This window comes from Arvicanthis niloticus, chromosome 5 (genome assembly GCF_011762505.2).
Source record: "Arvicanthis niloticus isolate mArvNil1 chromosome 5, mArvNil1.pat.X, whole genome shotgun sequence".
Taxonomy (NCBI): domain Eukaryota; kingdom Metazoa; phylum Chordata; class Mammalia; order Rodentia; family Muridae; genus Arvicanthis; species Arvicanthis niloticus.
Genome location: NC_047662.1, coordinates 6,532,984 through 6,553,741, shown reverse-complemented (window position 1 = coordinate 6,553,741; position 20,758 = coordinate 6,532,984). Strand labels below are relative to the sequence as shown.

The 20,758-nt window shown below is 46.2% G+C and overlaps 1 protein-coding gene across 1 annotated transcript in view; it reads right to left on the bottom strand.

The window, feature by feature from the left end:
- The window catches only part of Slc25a33 (solute carrier family 25 member 33), a 36,253-nt gene extending 15,950 nt beyond the window's left edge, over positions 1-20,303 (bottom strand). Inside the window, exons 1-2 of the mRNA XM_034504093.2 lie at positions 20,061-20,303; positions 7,683-7,862 (exon numbers count right to left, since the gene is read on the bottom strand). Of these exons, the coding sequence (XP_034359984.1) occupies positions 7,683-7,862; positions 20,061-20,116 (236 nt within the window). The 5' untranslated portion in view covers positions 20,117-20,303. The remainder of the gene's footprint in view (positions 1-7,682; positions 7,863-20,060) is intronic.
- Positions 20,304-20,758: the final 455 nt, after the last annotated feature.

Below are 20,758 nucleotides of genomic sequence, written 5' to 3'. Positions count from 1 at the left end.
GTAGAAAGCGGCTAGATCAACTTTGCAGCCATCTGGAACCATATACCCTGATGAAAGACTTGGTTGTCAAAAGCCTATAACAGCTGAAGCACACTCTGATAAATATATTGTTTATCCCACATAGCTTGTTTTGCTGTTTAGTGACCTCAGCTGTATGGTGCACGTGGTAAAGTGTTTTCACCTGTGTTCTCCTGCTTGTGTATATAAATACCTCAGAATTCCCTTCAAGAGGGGAGACTTGAGAAAATAGAAGAGAGACTCAATAAGGGAGACTTGAGAAAATAGAAGAGACTGAATCACACCCTGTCTTGTCTCCATTCTTCGAGTCTCTTGCCCCAAGAGCCCCTCTCTCTCTCTTGACCAGAGCACTTAGCCCCAAAAGTGTTGAGGCAAAAGTGTTGAGGCAGAATGTGGGCCTCAACATATACCGAGTACTCTCAGAATCAGGCTCGGGCCAACTAAGCTGATGGCCAGGACGAATGGTCCTTTGATATGTTAATGGGTCAGGGTCAATGGGCCGCAAATCAGACAGCCTATCCCTTACCGGTCTATGGCCAAATTAATACCATGGCCATAAAGGCATGGAAGTCCCTGCCCAATAAAGGAGAAGTATCAGGAAACTTGACGAAGGTCATTCAGGGACCCATGGAGCCATTTTCCAACTTTGTGGCATGCATGATGGAAGCAGCAGGGAGAATCTTTGGCGACCCAGATACAGCCATGCCATTGGTAGAACAGCTTATCTACGAACAGTGTACTAAGGAGTGTAGGACTGCCATCACTCCATGGAAGGCTAAAAGACTGCAGGCATGGATGAAGGCATGCAGGGAGATAGGAGGCCCTTTGTCTAATGCAGGATTAGCAGCTGCTCAAGCTACAAAAGGAGTAGGGAGAACCGGAGCCTGCTTTACTTGCGGGAAACCTGGGCATTTAAAAAAACAGTGCCCCGAGAGGTATAAAACAACAAAGACAGGGCCCTGGGCTTTGTCCCAGATGTAAGAAGGGGAATCATTGGGCACATGAATGTCGCTCTGTCAAAGATATTAATGGACGCCCCCTAAGTAACAACTATGGTGGTGCTCATCCAAAAAATGGGCAGAAGGGCCCACGACCCCAGGGCCCGCAAATGTATGGGGCCATTCAGAGTCCATCTCTGCGAGCCTCTCAAAACCAAGAAGGGCCACTCCGGGTTCCGCAGGATTGGACCTCAGTGCCACCACCAGACTCTTGCTGACACCGCAAATGGGAGTGCAGCCTATAGAGTCTGACTTTTCAGGACCATTGCCCAAAGACACTGTAGGCCTACTCATCCTCAGCTCTGAAGGGATTACAGATCATTCCAGGAGTCATAGATGCAGACTATACTGGAAAAGTCAAAATATTGGCCTCTTCTCTGAGGGGAATTACGGCCATTTCTTCAGGGGACAGGATAGCCCAACTGTTACTACTACCCAGTTTGCACAGCCACTTTCCATCCCATAATAAAGTCAAAGGTAATGGCGGGCTTGGATCCACTGGGTCCCGTTTCGCCTATCTTTCCCTGGAATTACAGGATCACCACATGGCGATGCTCTGGGTAGAGGGTCGATCCTTTTTGGGACTGCTAGACACAGGGGCAGATTGTAGCATCATATCTGCCCGTGACTGGCCTGCCAAATGGCCAACCCAGAGGTCTGCCCAAAACCTTCGGGGATTAGGCTATGAATCCTCCCCTATGGTAAGCTCTAAGGAACTGGTATGGAAAGACCAGGAAGGGAAAACAGGAAGGTTTATACCGTATGTTCTGGACCTGCCGGTCACCTAGTGGGGAAGGGACGTTTTAACACAATTAGGCGTGAAACTTACAAATGATTACTCTGCTCAATCACAACGCATGATGCAGGGCATGGGCTATATGCCAGGCAAAGGACTGGGAAAGAATCTGCAGGGTAGCCCAGATGTGATAACTACACATCCCAGACATGATAGGACTGGGCTGGGTTTTCCTTAGGGGCCACTGAGGGAGGTATACCTATCACTTGGAAAACGGGGGACCTAGTGTGGGTCCCTCAGTGGCCGTTGCCTATAGAAAAGTTACAGGCGGCAAGAGCCTTGGTTCAAGAACAATTAGAGGCAGGACATGTGGAACCATCCCAGTCCCCCTGGAACACCCTGATCTTTGTAATAAAAAAGAAATCGGGGAAGTGAAGATTGCTGCATGATTTGTGGGCCATCAACGCCCAGATGTAGCCTATGGGCTCCATTCAACGAGGCCTCCCTCTGCTTTCCAGCCTGCCAGTGGAATAGCCTGTTTTTATTACTGATATTAAAGATTGCTTTTTTTCCATACCATTGCCCCCCGCCAATTGCGAGCGGTTTGCTTTTACCGTTCCTGCCATAAATAATGAAGAACCCGACGCCCATTATCAGTGGCAGGTATTACCACAAGGGATGGCCAACAGTCCTACTATGTGTCAACTGTATGTGGGACGAGCTTTGCTGCCGGTTAGGCAGGCCTTCCCAAAAGTTAAAATTTGCCGTTATATGGATGACATCCTACTGGCAGCTACCACCAGAGACCAGCTGGACTCTGCTTATGCAGCACTGATTAAACAACTAGAGACAGCACACTTATATGGGGCTCCAGAGAAAGTACAGACAGAAACGGTAGGACGATTCCTGGGAGCAGTAATATCTCCCAGGGACATTAAACCTCAAAAAATAGACATAAGAAAAGATCATTTACGTACTCTAAATGATTTTCAGAAGTTATTGGGAGATATCAACTGGATTAGACCCTATCTGAAGATCCCCAATCATGAATTGGTTCCCTTATTTGATATCTTGAAGGGGGACCCCCACTTGACCTCAACCAGGAGCCTCACACCGGACGCTAGGTTGGCCTTGAAAAAGGTGGAAACTGCCCTAAGTAAGGCACAAATTACTTGCGTCCATGATGTGCATTCCATCCTTTTATGTATTTTACAGACACTGAGACAACCTACTGCGGTATTATGGCAGGAGGGCCCCCTATTATGGATACATCCTCATGTTTCTCCTAATAAAACCTTGGAACACTATCCCACTGCCATTGTGCAGTTAGCTTTATTGGGCCTCAAGTCGTGCTTGGCACACTTTGGTGTACCTCCAATGAGAACTATCACCCCTTACACTAGCCAACAAATACAAACCTTGTGTGTTGCCATAGATGACTGGACCATTCTTAGATGCAGCTTTGATGGGGATTTTGATAATCATCTTCCCAAGAACCCTGTCCTGCAGTTTTTTGCTAATCACCCCGTTGTATTTCCAAAAATTACTGCCTCATTACCTATACCTGAGGCAGTGGACATATAAACAGACGGCTCCAAAACGGGGGTTGGCAGTTATGTTGTTGGTTCTGAACCCCCAGTACAAATCCAGTTCACTCCTGGAACGTCACAGCTCGTGGAGTGCCAGATCGTTTTGGTGGTCTTCCAAACTTTCCCTGGCCCTTTTAACTTGGTATCAGATTCCAGTTATGTAGTCAATGCTGTAGCTTCTTTGGAACTTGCAGGACCTATTAAGTCTAGTAGTCCTGTCTGCCACCTTCTCCAACAGATCCAGAAGCTTATTTGGCTAAGGGAAAATAAGTTTTTCATCCAACACATAAGAGCCCATACTATGCTGCCAGGTCCTATGACAGAGCGTAACGCTCTGGTGGACGCCGCTACCCGCATGGAATTTGTCTTCCACGCGGATGCAATCACCAAAGCCTCTGCTTTTCATAAGCAGTTTCATGTGCCATCTACCACACTCCGTCATATGTTTCGCCTGCCGCAAGCAGCAGCCAGAGATATTGTAATTAATTGTCCAGATTGTGCACAATTTCTTCATCTGCCTCATACTGGCATTAACCCTAGAGGCCTGTTGCCTCTCAAACTCTGGCAAATGGATATTACCCACATACCCCACTTTGGGACTCTTAAGTATGTTTACCTTTCTGTAGATACATGCTCGGGCATTGTCTATGCCTCTCCTCTGAGCGGGGAAAAGGTCTGCAATGTGATAAGTCATTGCCTTGTGGCCTGGGTGGCATGGGGCAAGCCCGATGTCATTAAGACAGACAATGGACCGGCCTATGCATCCAGACCCTTCGCTACATTTTGTCAAAACATGAAGGTGAAACATATCACTGGTTTGCCCTACAACCCTCAAGGTCAAGGTATCGTGGAACGTGCCCATCGTATGCTAAAGGAACTGTTACAAAAACAAAAAGGGGGAATAGCTCACAGACACTCCCCAAAAGATCAACTTTCTTTAGCACTCTTTACTCTAAATTTTTTGACATTTGACGTGGACGGACGCTCAGCTGCCAACAACCAGCATTCCCTACCCACCCTGAGTGTTAAACAAGAAGTGAAATGGAAAGATGTCTTAACATGGCTCATGGCATGGTCCGGATTCAGTTATTTCCAGATCCAGGGGAGCTGTTTGTGTTTTTCCACAGGACCAGGAAGATCTGATTTGGGTCCCTGAACACCTCACCAGATGCATCGGACCATCCCAGGACCGGGACAATGTGGTGGACACGCATGAGGATCCAGACGCTGAGTCTACTGCTGTTGGTAACTCAGGGATTAGCCATCCAACTGTGGGCGATAGCCAGAACTTGGCCAGTTCCCATGCCCATTCATAGCAATTCCCGGTTCTGCCCACCTTTTTCTCCACCTCTTGTGAGCAAGATATGCCTTGCACTATTCCCACTCAGGAGGCCCCTGCAAATTATACAGCCACTAATTATACCTTGGCAGGCACCTTATGTTTCACCTTCAATAAGAGTGTTGGCTCCATGCATTTTCCTAGCACCCCAGTATTTAATGAATTGGCTAGATCCCGTAGATTCAGGGGGGAGTGAACACTGGAGTATTACAAGCAGCTCTATCAAAAGTGAGCTCCGGTTCTAGCCAGGGTTCGGGAGAGACGGGTACTAATTCTAGCTCCCCCCTTAATATTACCACCTTACTTATGTCTCAGTACCTGATTTTGCCCTCTGATAGTAATTCCACCAAAGGCAATTCCACTAAACGTAAAGTCCTGCCTAATTGTCCACCTTACCAAGATTTTCCCCCTAAATTTTCCCCTTGCCAGAGTTCCGATCATCGGGACACCCAGTTTTCTTCTGGGTTTGAATTTAGCCCTCCTTTGTTTAAAGCCAAGTATGCCAATAAGTCCAGGACTGCAACCAGGCCAGGTAATATCTGGCCTTGGTATCAATGGCTACTTTCTAACAATAAGTCAGCCTTTACTTCTCTCACCCCATTTTCTAGGTTGAGAGGGGGCAATTTCTCATTGGTCAACATTAGTGCCACCAGGCACCTTAATGTGAGTTTGACAGGTATCAAGATTAATGGGCAATTACGGAACTATTCTTACACAGGGGCTCCTGTTTGTGTGAAGCCCCCCTTTTTGATTATTCTGGTTAACACCTCGGGGTAGGTGCTAAGATGCAATGCTTCTGGGGTTGCTTGTCTGATATCTGAGTGCTGGGATGGGACAAGTACCACAGAGTTGGTGATGCAGTTACCAACCTTTGTACCCATCCCAGTTGAAGCTGATCCTGAACAGTTTCTCATACTTACCCTGTTGCGCCATAAGCGTGACTTTGGTATCACGGCAGCGATAGTGGCTGCTATTGTGGTGTCTGCCGCCGCGGCCACTACTGCTGCAGTCACTATGGCCTCTAATTGAGAGTAGAGACAGAGGAGGTAGTCAACTCCGTTGTGGAACAGACAGCTGCTGCACTGGCTACCCAGAGGGAAATTAACGCCCATCTTACCTCTGGGATACTGTTGGCCAACCAGTGTATTGATATAGTTCAAAACCAAGTGGAAGAATTATTTACGGTCATTCAGGCCTCCTGTGTATACTTCATGAGAGGCCTCTGTGTTACCCCCCTACAAGCTAACTTTTCTCAGTCTGTCAATCAATCCAGGATGCTGTCAAAATACCTTTGAGGCAAATGGTCGTTGCAAGCAGAAGAAATGACGACCAGATTATTTGTTCAGATCGCCCAGCTGAATGGGACCAAACTGCAGCCTCTCTCCCTTGGTGACCTCACCTCCTGGATAACCAATGCCTTTTCTTTTTTTAAAGAGTGGGCGGGAGTCTTCATTTGGGGGGCCGTGGTGTTGGCCGGTTGCATCTTTTGCATGTGGCTTCTATGTAAACTAAAGAGACCATGCCAGGCATAAAACCGTAGTCTACCAAGCCTTGGCCGCTATCGCTATCGAGGATGGTGAACCTCCCCATGTTTGGCTTGCAACCCTAAAGGAATTATGAGTGGGTTTCAGTGGATACGAGCCCTTGAGGAGTGCACTACTGGCGGTTTGAGGTGTTTTCGAGTGGGCACTCGACAGGGAATGTTCCATGAGTGTGGATAGATTTCCCGAAAGTATGCCTGATTACATAAAGGTTTGATGCCAAAACACTCCTTTCCCCATCAAAAGGCATTGAGATGGGTATGGGAAGTATTACTCATTGCACGACGACGACAAGAGAAGAAACCTATTACAATATCTCATTTTGCACAGGGGATCAGGCCTCTGCTTTCCCTCACTGTACAACTACACTCATAGGGCAACTATCATGTACCCGTTCTGTGACTCAGGGTTTGCAATAAAACTAAAAAGGGGGAGATGTAGGCCGCCAACCCCACTCGGCTGGTCAAGATGGCACCGGCTTCCGGTATGATCTACCAGTAAACAAGTGCACTGCACATGCGATCACCCTTGGGCCAACTCAGTTTTGGCGCCAACCCTTCCCGAGCAGGATATGTTAATGAGGCACTGCAATTCCGACCAATCGCGCACCTCCACATGCACCCCCCCCCCCCCGGCTGAGCATATAAGCAGCTCACTCTGGGTGTTCGGGGTCCCCTGGCAAGACTGATGAAGCACAGAACGTCTTCCTTGATGGTCGAGTGGGGCATGACATCTGGGTAATGGTTTCTCATGCACAGTAAATGTTAATGAGTCACATGAAGCAGTTAGTTCTCCTGAATGCTAGTGAAGTGGCCTGCTTACCCACTTCCATCTCACGATGGACAAACGGGAAGCATTCTCTCAGTCACTGAGGTCCACAGATCCTGTTTGTCCTCACTGAGCTTCATGTTGCCTCACACACCCCGGCCTCTGGCCTTCCTTCCTGTGCCTATACCTAACCACCTGCTTTTGGGAATTCACTCCCTTAGTGTTAAAACTGAAAACTTGATCCTCCTTGGCAGCAATTTCTTTAAAAAAAATCTGACCAGGGCTGGAACTCTGGCTCAATGGTGAAGAACAGTGGCAGTCCTTTCACAGGACCTCCATTCAATTCCCAGCACCCACATGGCAGGCCACAACTGTTTGTAACTTCTGTTCCTGGGGATCCAACACCCTCACACAGACATAAGTGCAGGCAAAACACTAATGCACATTTAAAAATTAATTAACTAATTAATTAAAAACAAAAACAAAGCAAAAAACCCATGTGACCAGCACAATGGTCACCAAACTTGACAACCTGAGCCTGACCCCAGAGCCCTGCCCTCTACCCATGTGCTATGGCACATCATCCCAGCCCTCAAAAAATAAGTAAGAAATCTAATTCTTCTATCTGGACCAAACTATATAAAGTGGACAGGCGGGTGACAGGGGAGGCCTGTATGGCTGGGCTGCACTTACTTCAGAACTTGTAAGAGTCCAGGTGTCACAGACGTTGGTCTCACCATTCCAGCTCCACTAATGGTCCCCAGATGAACCTGAGGATAATACACCGTCCGAAGAGCTAGTCTTGAAGACTGCAGTCTCGTCTTAATGACTTCTAGTGGACATGTGAAAATAGCACCAACCGTGCCTCCGCACCTGCAGGAGAGAGGTCACAGCAGGGTCAGAAGGCAGCATACATCTGTCAGCAAGTGTGATTGACATCTAGCCTTTTCCTCTTTAAACCAGAGTACCTGTTCATTTCATACAACTTCATGGACTTAAAATACTAGTTGAGGCCCCAGACTTAAAGAGAACCACTTCACAATGACCCATCAGCTCAGATGTCACACGGCCACTTAGCAACAGTTTGGTGCCATCCCTCCACACAGTACTGCATGCAACCAACTCCTACTGGATGTTCATCCAGTCTCACCATGAGGCTCTCCATGAAGAGTCTAGAGAACACATACATCTCTGCACATTGAAGCCGAATATTCAGATGGTGCTACTTTTTTGAAAATCTGTTTATTATAGCAGACCATCTAACATGGACACCACTGACCATTACACACCTATGAAATCCTAGTTCCTTCCTTCACAACTGACTAGCACACAGGGTCTTTTCCTAGTTGCTGTCTCTCCAGTCCATTCCTCTAAGATGATGGCTTCAATTCGGCCTTTCACAACACACTGAACTCCATTTAAACACGTTTCTTCTTGGCACAAGAATGAACTCAGGCTCACACTAGGCAGATGCTCTGAGCTATACTCACAGACCTTTTTATTCTACTTCAAGACAAGGTCTTACTAAATTGCCCAGCTTGCAATTCTCCTGCCTCAGCCTCTTGAGCAGCTAGTCACAGGCTACACCACTACACCGAGCTTAAACACTTTCTTCAAGATGCGCACTTATTTATCCTAAACTACCTATTTCCACCTTCTCTTCCACAACACTATCTGCAAACCATGCTGGATGGACTAGCTACAGAAAACTGCTATGTTACATACAGCATGGACTTTTCTCTCTCGAGAACATGACCTACAGCAGAGCAAGTCCAAGTTTGGTCCTGGGGTCTCATTCACCTTTGCATCTGTGCCATCAGGACCAAACAAGTTCACAAACGGTAATTGCTCAGCCAAGGATTATTCAGTTGAGAATTCAGAGAAATTCTTTTTAAATTACATGTATTGGGGGTAGGGAAAGCATGCCATAGCACTTGACTGGAGGTCAGAGGACAACTTTCAGGAGTGGGTTCTCTCCTTCCACCACGTGGGTCCGGGGATTGAGTTCAGGTCATCAGCCTGGGCAGCAGGTACCCACCAAGTGATCCAGTATCTTTTAAGGTGTATATATTTGGGGGAGCACTTCCTCTACCTGTCTGAGTCTGCCTCTTAGGGAGGCTGAGTGAGGGGAGTTTGACTGTGCTTACCCCACGTGGGGCGGGTGCAGGGCTGTGGGGCTATAGAAACACTCTGAGACACCGCTCTGTGGGTAGGAAAGCACAGGCTGAGATGTGGGGAAGCAGGAGTTGGTTCCTTGGGTCTGCCGTGGGGTTCTCAGACTCCTGGATATCCAGGTAAGACTTAAATCACAGAACTACAGCTGGCAAGATGGCTCAGCAGCTGGGAAAAGTGCTTCACTCAACCCTGATGACTTAAATTTAATTCCTAGAATGCATTTTTAAAAAAAGCTGGTTGGAGTGTTTGCATCTGTAACTCTAGCCCCAGCATCCTACAGTGAGATGGGTAATAGACAAAGGAGAATTAGACAGAAGCTCACATACAAAGGGCAGTGGGAGAAATAACAAGAGAGACCCCAGCCTCAAACAAAGTGGGAAGGACTGGAAAATGGCTCAGAGGTTAGGAGGACCTGCTGCTTTTCCAGAGGACCTGAGTTCAGTTCCCAGGACCATGAAGCAGTTTAAACCTCTCCTTATATGCAGTTACAGGACGCTCAGTGCCCTCTTCTTGCTTCCTTACATACACACAGGCAAAACACGACGCACATAAAATAAATCAATCAGTCCTAAACAGGAAAGTGGGAGGAGAGAAGCAACTCTAGAAGAGTCATCCTTCACCAGACACACACCAGCACCGGTGCACCTGCATGCTCTCCTCTGCCCCAGCACCACTACCCCCAGGGCTATGGTACACAGAGGAAGCCAGGTCCTTGTAACTTAGCACTGGACTACACCATTAGTTAAAAGATTGCTTCTGCTGAAAGCTATGGTTCACATGGGTAATCCTGCACTCTAGAGAGGGGGACTATATGATTGAGGCTCTCCTGGACTACACAGCAAGACCCTGTCTAAGAAAGAGAAAGAAGGGAAGGAAGGAGGGAAACAAAAGTACTGTTGGGTGATCAGCATCCAATCCTTCAACAATCTTCTTATGGTGTGGGAATATATTAGCCCAATTTGCCAGAAGGGACAAGAATGTTAAACAGAAACATAAATATGGGTGAGGGAGGAGAGAAAACAGCTTTATTTGGCTATTTAGGCAAACCTGTGTTAAAATTATGATCATAGCATGAAAAATAAAATAAATTGAGCTGTTACCTACTACCAAAAAAGAAGGTGTTGGGGGCCGACTTTTAGCAGAAAGCGGCTATCAGCTTTGCAGCCATCTTGAGCCATATACCCTAACATGAGACTTGGATTACAATAGCCTACAACAGCTGAGAACACTCCGATAATCTTGGTTTAGATACCTTGAGATTAAAGGTGTGTGAGATTAAAGGTGTGTGAGATTAAGAGTATGATTTAGAAGTATAGAGAACAGAGTTAGAGACAAGACCTAAGGGCATGATTAAAGGTGTAACTTAGAGGCGTGACTTAGAAGTAAGACATATAAAAGGCAGAGACAGAACAGATCAGAATTCAGACATTAGGGAGACACAGCAGAGAGAAGACATTAGGGAGACGAGAGAGAGAGAGAGAGATTCATACACATCAGACATTAGGTAAAATCTGGCCTCACCCTCGCTCTTGCTGAACCCCCGACCTGAAGACCGGAGCGGCAGCTTGGGCCGAGATACAGTGGCCGCCCAAACGTGGGTCGGCCCGGGCCTCAACATTTTGCCTGGGCTGCAACATTTATTTTGGCCACCCCAACTTGGGGCTAGTGCGGTCCCCAACAAGAAGGGAGGAAGGAATAAGACAAAGAAGCAAAAAGAAGGGAAGGAGAGGACAGGGAGACAGGAGAGCGGGAAGAGGTAGCCTGGGCTTGTTTGATGTAGCCTCAGAATTTTGGAGGTTAAAGCGTGAAGAGTATCATAAATTCCAGGCCAATTAGGGCTACAAAGCAAGACCTTGTCTCACAAAACAAAATCCAGAAACTAGAGCTGAACATAACACCGTGTTAGCATTATTACAGTGAGCTGGTACTTAATAGGCAAGCCCATTACTCCAGTGCTGCTGAGGGAGGCCAGAACCCAGCAACCACAAAGGCAGTTTAAAGTGCTGAGATAAGGACTGAAAGGCGTGCATTCATTCTCCTCAGGCTTGTTTATTTTAAAGTTATATAAATAAATGAACAAACATCTGAGCGTATCTAAGGATTAGCCAGGGATGAAAACCTACCCCCAAAGTGGGTCAGAGCATCACAGAGGGCTGCATGGAATGAAAGGGTCTCTCCCTGCTTCCTGGCCACTCTCTCTGCTTCCTGGCCTCCTTGAAGTTGCTGAAAACACAAACCCAGATAACTCCTTCCCTAATTAAGTTGTTTCTGCTGTTTATCACAACAACAAAAACATCTAACACACTTGGCCAGAAATTCTGTGGCAGCATCAAGTATTTTCTTTCTCTAGTCTACATATTCTGGGGCACTAAAGCCAGTGAGGCCCACGAGAGCCTCCTTCCATGTCCCCAGAGACCAGCAAGACGATCCTGTGGTAGGAAGTCACCTATGTTCTTTTCTAGCCTCTTCTCATCTTGTTGGCCTGGGTCCAACTATAGCCCTGAGTTTAGGAAGCATATGGAACCAACTAAGCCCTTCAATTTGCAATCCAGACCTACTAGGAGCTGGGACTAAGCAGGAAGAATAACAGGAAGACACCCCTCCTCTCCAGGGCCCAATACTAATAAGAGTCTTTCTCTTCAGAGCGATGGGGTGAAGTCGGCCTCTTGGTTCTGAGCATCTTCAGGCAATGTTCAGATATCAGGAAGTCATATTCAACATGATGGTAGGTAGTGTTAGCATCAGAGATGGAGGATCAACTATCTGGCTGGACAGGAATATTTAAATCACTGATCTCCCAAGTCAGTGGTTCTAAACCTTCCTGATGCTACTACAATCCTTTAATACAGTTCCTCATATTGTGTGACTCCCGACCATAAAGTTACTTTGTTACTACTTCATAACTGTAATTTTTTTTACTGCTAAGAATCATCATGTCAGTATAATATGTAGGATATGTCATGTGACCCCTGTGAAAGGGCTGTGTGACTACAACAGGGATCATGACCTATAGGCTGAGAATGGTTATCATAAATAAGTGGAGTGCATATACTGAGATGTGTTTCTAAATATCCACTGGTGTAAAGAAAGAAAATAGAGTCTGGAGAGATGGATCGGTAGCTAAGGGCTCACACCTTTCTTCTAGAGAGCCAAACTTTGGTTCCCAGCACCCATCATACAGCAGCTTGTAACTGCTGTTACTTCAGCTCCAGGGGATCTGATACCCTTTTTAGGTCTCCACAGGAACCCACACACACTTGTCATACACTTGTAATACACACACACACAGGCACACACAAAATAAAAAAAATTTGTGTGTGTTTTTGGGTGTAGTATTGGCTGTCCTGGAACTCACTATATAGACCAGGCTGGCCTCAAATTCATAGAGCTCTACCTGCCTCTGCCTCCCAAGTGTGATTAAAGAAAGGTGTGTGCTACCACTACCTGACTGACAAATAAAAAATTTTAAAGGAAAATATGGAGAGAAATTTTACTTAAATTTTTACAACTTAATGTATAGTTTGTGTGTATATCTCATAAGTATAAAATAAAGAGGGTACCAAAACTATATGTGGCAGGAGTTGGGGTGGCAGGAGTCAGGGAGATGGACCTGTGTGTGAAATGCTTGCCTCACAAGTAACCATAGTAATGGAGAAGCAGAGACAGATGTATCTACAAAGCTCACTGGCCAGCCAATGTAGCCAAACTGTTGAGCTCCAGGTTCTAGGACAATGTTATGGTTTGTGGCACTATTCGAAGGTGTGGCCTTGTTGGAGTAGGTGTGTCACTATGGGTGTGGCTTTAAGACCCTCATCCTAGCTGCCTGGAGGCCAGTATTCTGCTAGCAGCCTTCAGATGAAGATGTAGAACTCTCAGCTCCTCTTGCACCATGCCTGCCTGGATGCTGCCACGTTCTCACCTTGATGATACTGGACTGAACCTCTGAACCTGTAAGCCAGCCCCAATGAAATGTTGTCTTTTATAAGACTTGCCTTTGCCTTGGTCATGGTGTCTGTTCACAGCAGTAAAACCCTAAGTCAGAGGCTCTGTCTTTAAACAAAAAAAGTTGACCTTTATATACATACGAACCAACATAGCTAGGAACGCAAGAACATTGTAATCTTAGGGCCATGTGATCAAAATCTGAGACCACTACTTTAGACTTGGTTCCTTGGTTCCTAGCCTAGGCAATTCTGCCACCACCTCCGTGACATCTGGCCACATTTCAAGACATTTTTGTTTGTTGAAGTGATGTTATTAGCAAATTGGGAGGCTGATAAACACCCTAAAGCACAGGGGAGAACAATCACCCAGCCAAAGCTGGAAAACTCCAGTCTAGACCAGGAGGACAACAAGCTAATCGTGGTGGCAGTGTAAATAGGGTGGTGGCATTGCTGGCAGACTCCTGGCAGAGGCCCTTCTATCCTAACCAGGTCTCCTAAGCCATACAGTATGAGTGGGATCGAGGCCATTTCTACTTTTAACTCTGACTCACTTAAACCTATTAACACGATACTATGTACTCTACCACACTGTTATTCAGAGAAGAGCATATGATTTGGCCCAAGATACCCATCGTAAATTCCCCTAGAGCCTTTGCTACCTCTCAGGTCCCAATGTGCTCTTTATAATAAAAACCACTACCCGACTAGTGGTAAACTGATTTCCAAGTTCAAGTACTACACATAGGTACAAAATGGCTCTACCAACAAACAATCCCAACATGTACTCTGCCTCCTAATCTTTGGCAATTCAATAATTTTTCCTCTTCTCTGCTACTTCTGTAATCACTACTTGAAGAACGTTAGTTACTTTTGGCATACACTACAATAGTCTGGTAAGTTTATTTAAATATCTGACATCAGGCTTAGGAGGTGTCAATTAGCAAATTGCATATTCATTAAGGCAAAAACAATTGGAAGTAGATGGTTCTCCTTGAAATGATATATCCTCTATTTCATTTCATCTGGAAAGAAAACTTTAAATAGCACTGCGAAGGTTGGAGAGATGGCTCGGTGGTGAGTCCTTGCTTGCTCTTGTGGAGGACCCAGGCTCAGTTCCCAGCCCCCCACGTGGTGGCTCATAACTGTTTCTATAACTCCTGTTCCAAGGGATACAATAGCTTCTTCTAGCCTCAGTGGGCACCAGGCATGCACATGGCACACATACATATAGGCAAGCAAAACACTCATACACATAAAATAAAAATACATAAATCTTAAGAGAAAAAAGCATCCCAAGTGAAGAAGAATCCTATCTTTCAAAAATAAGAGAAAGCTAAATTAACATTACCTTATACCAATATAGTTTCAGCAAATATTAATATGTAACTCAGCAATAAAGTAGTTTCTTCTTATTTAGGACAATTCAGACCACATCAATTTAAACCAGAGTTAAGTTAATAAGTCGGTATTAAATTGTTTAATACTGACTGGTAGTTGTAACCTGCTGGGCACCACAAAAAACTTCCACCCTTAGCCGGGGGCTAAGTGAGAGTGTGTGTGGGGGGGTAGTGGCATAGGCCTTTAATTTGAATGCTAGGGAGGCAGAGGCAGGCGGATCTGAGTTCAAGGACAGCATGGTCTACAAGTCTTCCAGGACAGCCAGGACTACACAGAGAAACCCTGTCTTGCACAAAAAAGAAGGAGGAGGAAGAAGAGAAGGAGGAAGAAGAAAGAAAGGAAGGAAGAAAGAAGAAATTTCCATTTTATTGGGCATTTCCCAATCTAATTAAAAAAAAATACTTTTTTCTGGGCAGCAGTGTCACACACCTTTAATCCCAGCACTTGGGAGGCAGAGGCAGGCGGATTTCTGAGTTCGAGGCCAGCCTGGTCTACAAAGTGAGTTCTGGGATAGCCAGGGCTATACAAAGAAACCCTGTCTCAAAAAAACAAGAAAAAAAAACTTTTCATATGTACAAATATATTAGATGAAGAAGTCAATTATATCCATAATTGTATATAAATAGCCTGATAAAATATTGCTCATTATGTTTCTTTAATAAAAATTCCTGTAAGCATGTGTTATTGCTCGTTTGTCTTATATAGCTCAGTGGATACAACCAAGAACTTGTGTACGCTAGCAATGCTTTACAGTGAGCTGTATCTTCAGACCTCAGGTAAGTCTGAATGGTCTCTACACTTTTCCTAAGCAGGGAACAGTCATTTCTGTACCGTTTCAAAGTAACCAGATTAAACTGGTAGGGACACAGTACCAGAGAGTACACCTATCAGTTCCTGTCAATGATCTGTGGAAAGACAATACATTCTGAAAATATCTACGGGCTATACATTTTCAGACCTTAAAGGTCTACTATATTCTCATTAAAATACGTTTTTGGACCATGCTGGGGATTAAACCAAGAACCCGGGGCCACTGTCATAATAAACATACAATCTACCAATAAAGTTATTTCCTGGTCCCTATTAAAAATATTTTAAAGGTCATATAACTGTATATTATGATAAAACACACACACACACACACACACACACACACAAAGTCACACCAGAAACAATAAGACTGAAAACATCTAGTACAGACTGTCAATCTCTGAATCTATGACAGCTTAATCCAGCTGTCCAGTCATCTCCAGCACAGAGCAGATCTAATCACTACTCTTTGGTAGCACTGCAGGCAAAGGATGTCTCTATTACCAGAACACAAGCCCCTAGGCCCTTAAAGGCAAATCAGTTCACCAGGAAGGATTCTTTGCACGTGGAGGACACGCGATGTTTGGAGTGTATAAACAGGACTTGATGGACAGTGACGGAGGCTGAGCTTGGCTTGCTGGTACAGCTAGCTGTGTAATGCTGTGTGTCTCACATCTTCGCTGATCTTCACTTCTCTGAGAGAGGCACAACTGGGAACTTCTTGTGTTCCTGGTGGTCCCTCCTGCTGACTTGTGCCGAGGCTGAGGCCTGGCTGTCTCTGCTAGGCAGTGTCACTGCTGTGGCTAACCTGACATTACTGAACTGGACTGCTGGTGTATCAGTGAGGTGTTTGCAAGTGGATCGAGCTGCTGCCACCTGCTACCTGTGAACTGAACTGCTGATTTCCAGACAACACAGATGGGAGCTGCTCCAAAGACATCCCCACCCCCTTTATCCTTTTCCACTACCTTTGGTGGGTGGTGGGTTACAAGGAAGTTAAAGCAATTAAGAACCATCATTGAGAATAGGATTTGAAAAAATTAAAGTACATCTTTGTTAGAGTAACAATGTTTCTTGCTTTGAGAACACTGAGGAAAACACAAACCTTACAGTTACTAACTTTTAATACCAGGAATGAAGCTCGTCCACACAGACGCAACAAACACTAGGAGACAAAGGAAAATGCTGAGACCAAACACCTTTAAAATGTTTTAGGTTGGGCCTGGAGATGGCTCGGTGGTTAAGAGTATGTGCTGCTCTTCCTGAGGACCAGGCTTGATTACCAGCACCCACATGGCACTCACCACCCCATCTGTTACCCCAGTTCAAGGGGATCCAATGGTCTCTTCTGGCCCCTGTGGGCATAGGGCATATATGTGATACATAAACATACATGCAGACAAAGCAGTCATACACATAAAATCAAATCTAAAAGGTATTTTGACTCAGCAGCTGTATCTCCACAGGTATGATTTCTAGTGCCTGAGAAGGGACAAAGAGGCAATTAGAAAGATGTCATCAGTGTGTTTAGATGCCTGCTATAATCTATGCCATTTACTCTGTGATGGTGTATTGATTCACTGACGCCCACTCACACAGGTTTTAGAACTGGATTTGTCTTCACTGTTCTCTCCACAACCTGGCACTGAATAGTAAACACAGACTCACTAACGGTAAGCTACTCAGTAATATACTACAATGAAAACCAATACGTCACTAAGAAGAAAGCAAAGTGCCGGGTGGTGGTGGCGCACGCCTTTAATCCCAGCACTTGGGAGGCAGAGGCAGGTGGATTTCTGAGTTTGAGGCCAGCCTGGTCTACAGGGTGAGTTCCAGGATAGCCAGGACTACACAGAGAAACCCTGTCTCAAAAAGCCAAAAAAAAAAAAAAAAAAAAAAAGAAGAAAGCAAAGTGAAGAGCAGGCAGGGTCTTTAGCCAGCCAGGCAATGTGGCTCATGCCTTATAATCCTAGTACTTAGAAGGCTGAGGCAGGACTGCTGGGAGTTTGAAGCTAGCCTGGGCTATACAGTGAATTCCAGACCTGCCCACATAAAATAAACAAACAAAAAGAATTCGATCTTATGTTTAAAGTGAGTATAAAATTGGGATGGGGTGTATACACACTTGGAACCTTTCCCAATATGGTTATCTCTAGATTTTGGTCTGTGGTGGACTTCCTGTTCTCTTCTCAAAGGGCAATACGCTACACTGAAAACCTGGCTATTATATGTTAATATAGGAAGTAACCTTTGGAAATAATCCAGAGACTTGTTTCTTCAAGAAAAAAAAATAAAGACTATAAATTGTTTTGGTGCAGTCTGTTTTCCAGGATCTAAAATAAATTTTCACTACTTATATTAATTTATAAGCCTCTCTGGAGAGATGGCTCAGTGATTAAGAGCACTGACTGCTTTTGTAGAGGTCCTGGGTTCAATTCCCAACAACCACATGGTAGCTCACAACCATCTGTAATGGGGTCTGATGTCCTCTTCTGGTGTGTTTGAAGACAGCAACAATGAGCTCATACATAAAATAAATAAATAAATCAAAAATAATTTATAAGCCTCTGATAGCTAGAAAAGTGTATCACCGGGACCTGGTGGCGTACATCCTTAATAGTGGTACTGGGAAGCAGAAGCAGAGGGAGAGAGAGGATCTCTGTGAGTTCTAGACCTTGTCTCCAAAAACCAAAACTTGTTTGTATTATTATAATTAGGGATATCATTAAATCTGTTTGGGAACATAACCTTCAATAAACAAGGGAAACACCACAGATTTTAAAAGCAAGATCTCAGACTTCTCAAAGGCATTAAACTTAGCTCTCTGGAGAGACGCCAGCCAAACAAGAGGAAAGCGCTTAGCAGGACCCCGGGCTGACAACTTCTGACTACAGGCTGTGCCCTCCTTGTACACAATGCCTTTCATGCTCTACCTTAAAAGGTATTTTAGGCTAAAATCTAATTAGTAACTCTGAAAGCATCTTGTTGAGGTTTCATTTCTTGTTTGTTTTTCTGAGACAGGGTTTCTCTGTGTAGCCCTGGCTGTCTTGGAACTCACTCTGTAGACCAGGATGGCCTTGAACTTGGAAATCCACCTGCCTCTGCCTGAGGATTAAAGGCTTGCGCCACCACTGCCCGGCGAGGGTTCATTTCTTTTCTCGTCTGCAAGCACAGAGATCTTAAATGGCTAATGAAGGCACTAGAACTTGTTAAAACATCACAGCTTCAGACACAACACTAATAAGCTCCTAATGAGCCCTGGAAGCGCTGCTGCCACTGCAGTATTCTCTACCAGAGCATCAGAGGCTGGAATTGCAGTATTCTCTACCAGAGCATCAGAGGCTGGAATTGGCAGCCAGAGGGCACTGTGAAGGGTGTGAAGGGAGATCCATCCAGACAGGGCCATCAACTATCCTGAGCCTCAACAAAGGCCACTCTGAAACTCCTCCAGCTAAACAGCATGCACCCATCCAACCTAAGAGATGACTCAGTTAAAAAAAAAAAAGTGTAAAAACTAATCAACCAAACCAAAAAAAAAAAAAAACAAAAACAAAAAAAAACAACCCATTGAGTATAAACTCATTTCTCTTGGCTTTAGAAATGTTTTAAATTCCCAAGGGATGATGACACATTTATATAAAGTGGTTTGTTCTAAGGGTACCTTCTGAGGCTTACTCTCAAAGGTAATACTAATGAAGACACGGATGGGAGGAATGAGGGGCTGACCAAAATGAATGAACAAGAAATTCCTCCAGCCTAAGCACAACCATTAAAGCTATCTGCCTGGAGAAAGAAACCGCCTGCCTGCCAGGTAAAAGTACCAAGACATCAGAAACCCTTTCATCACGGTTATTTTCTGGGTAATTCTTCAACCATTACTTGCTAGTATAACAAACTGTTTAGGTCCAGGCCACAGCTCAAGGTCTCAAACGAAGATGATAACACAGGATAAACGCTGTATGTTATGTAAAACACCCTACACTTTAATAGTTGGGCTAAGTCTCAAAGAGCTCAAGACCCCAGGGCTGGGGACACAGCTCTATAGATAGTTTGAAAACCTGCACCAAAAGGGTTCCAAGCCACTAGCAGCTATAACAAATGGAAAAAAAATTACTAATATTAAAAAAAAAAAAAACCCAAAAACTTCTGGGCTTTGAGGGTGTTAATTCAGCTCTTAGTTGTATCCCACCATAACGGATTCCTCCACTGAAAATCACTGAAGGTGCTTTAGGATCGACAAGCACAGACAAACCTTCCGAGGTCCCCTTTTACCCTCCCACGTGGTGCAGGCCAGCATCTTTTTCCCTGTACACTGCAGGGCAGGCCACGGGCTACCCTATGACACCTGCTCGCAGATCTCTGACCCTGCGCAGTACCTCCTGCTACCCTGGGACCTCCAGCATCCGCACCTCTGAAGCAGTGAGTGACCGCAGCCTGTTCAGGAAAACGTCAGGAGGCTGAAGCCACAGGGGCTCGCCGCGATCGCCCCTGGTGACAGCCACACCAGCCAGGAATTGTTCAAAAGGAGAATACGGCGAGTGGCGGACGGTGGATGGGGGATGGGAACGCGGACGCGCCGGGTGGAAAGCCGCGGTGTCCGCTGACCCCGCGATGGGGACGCGGAAGCCCGGACCCTCCTGGGCCGCCCGCCCTGGCTTCACCCCCGTCCGCGGCAGACGGGAAACGCGGATTCCCGAGGCCACGGCACGCAGGGTGAGAAGGCCGGGGCTGAGGCGAGACTCACCCGCCGGCGAAGAGATGAAGCAGCGTGTTCTCCTTCTGCTGATTGCCCGTCGCCATGGTCGTGCCGGCTCCGCGGCCCGCCGCAGCCGCTCGTGGGACGCGCGAGGTCTCGAGCTCCGCTGGCCTCGCTGCCCTCGTCAGGCAGCCGCCGACGCTCCCATGCGCGCGGGAGGCCCAGGTGCCCGGCTCCCCCCTCGGCGTCGCGGCCCGCCAGTCAGCGGCCTCTGCGGCGCTTTTCAGCCGCTACTCAGAGCCTAGCGCGCGGCCGTCACGTGGCGGAGGCCGGGCCGTGACGTCACGGGGCGCGGTGCGGCGGAGGTGTGGGCCCAGATCCTGTGCGCCTATTGGACGGCAGGTGGATGTGGGCGTGGCAGTAGTGCAACGCGGGGCGGGGTCAGGCCCCAGAGGCTTAGCAGGCTGCTTTGGGTTGATCTGGATAGTAAGTGGATGGCCTGCAAAGCGGTTGGTGGGCATGGTCCTACTCAGAGGCTGGAAACGCACGCTTAACCACGCTTTATGCTCCAGGCCTCGCCTTAAAAAAACAAACAAACAAATAACAACAACTATGTTTATGTGTGTGTCTGATTTGTTTTGATTTTGAGACAGTCTTGCATCCCTGGACCGTCTGGAACTTGCCACGTAGACCAAGGTTGGCCTCAAATTCACATTTGATCTGCCCGCCTCTGCCTCCTGAGTGCT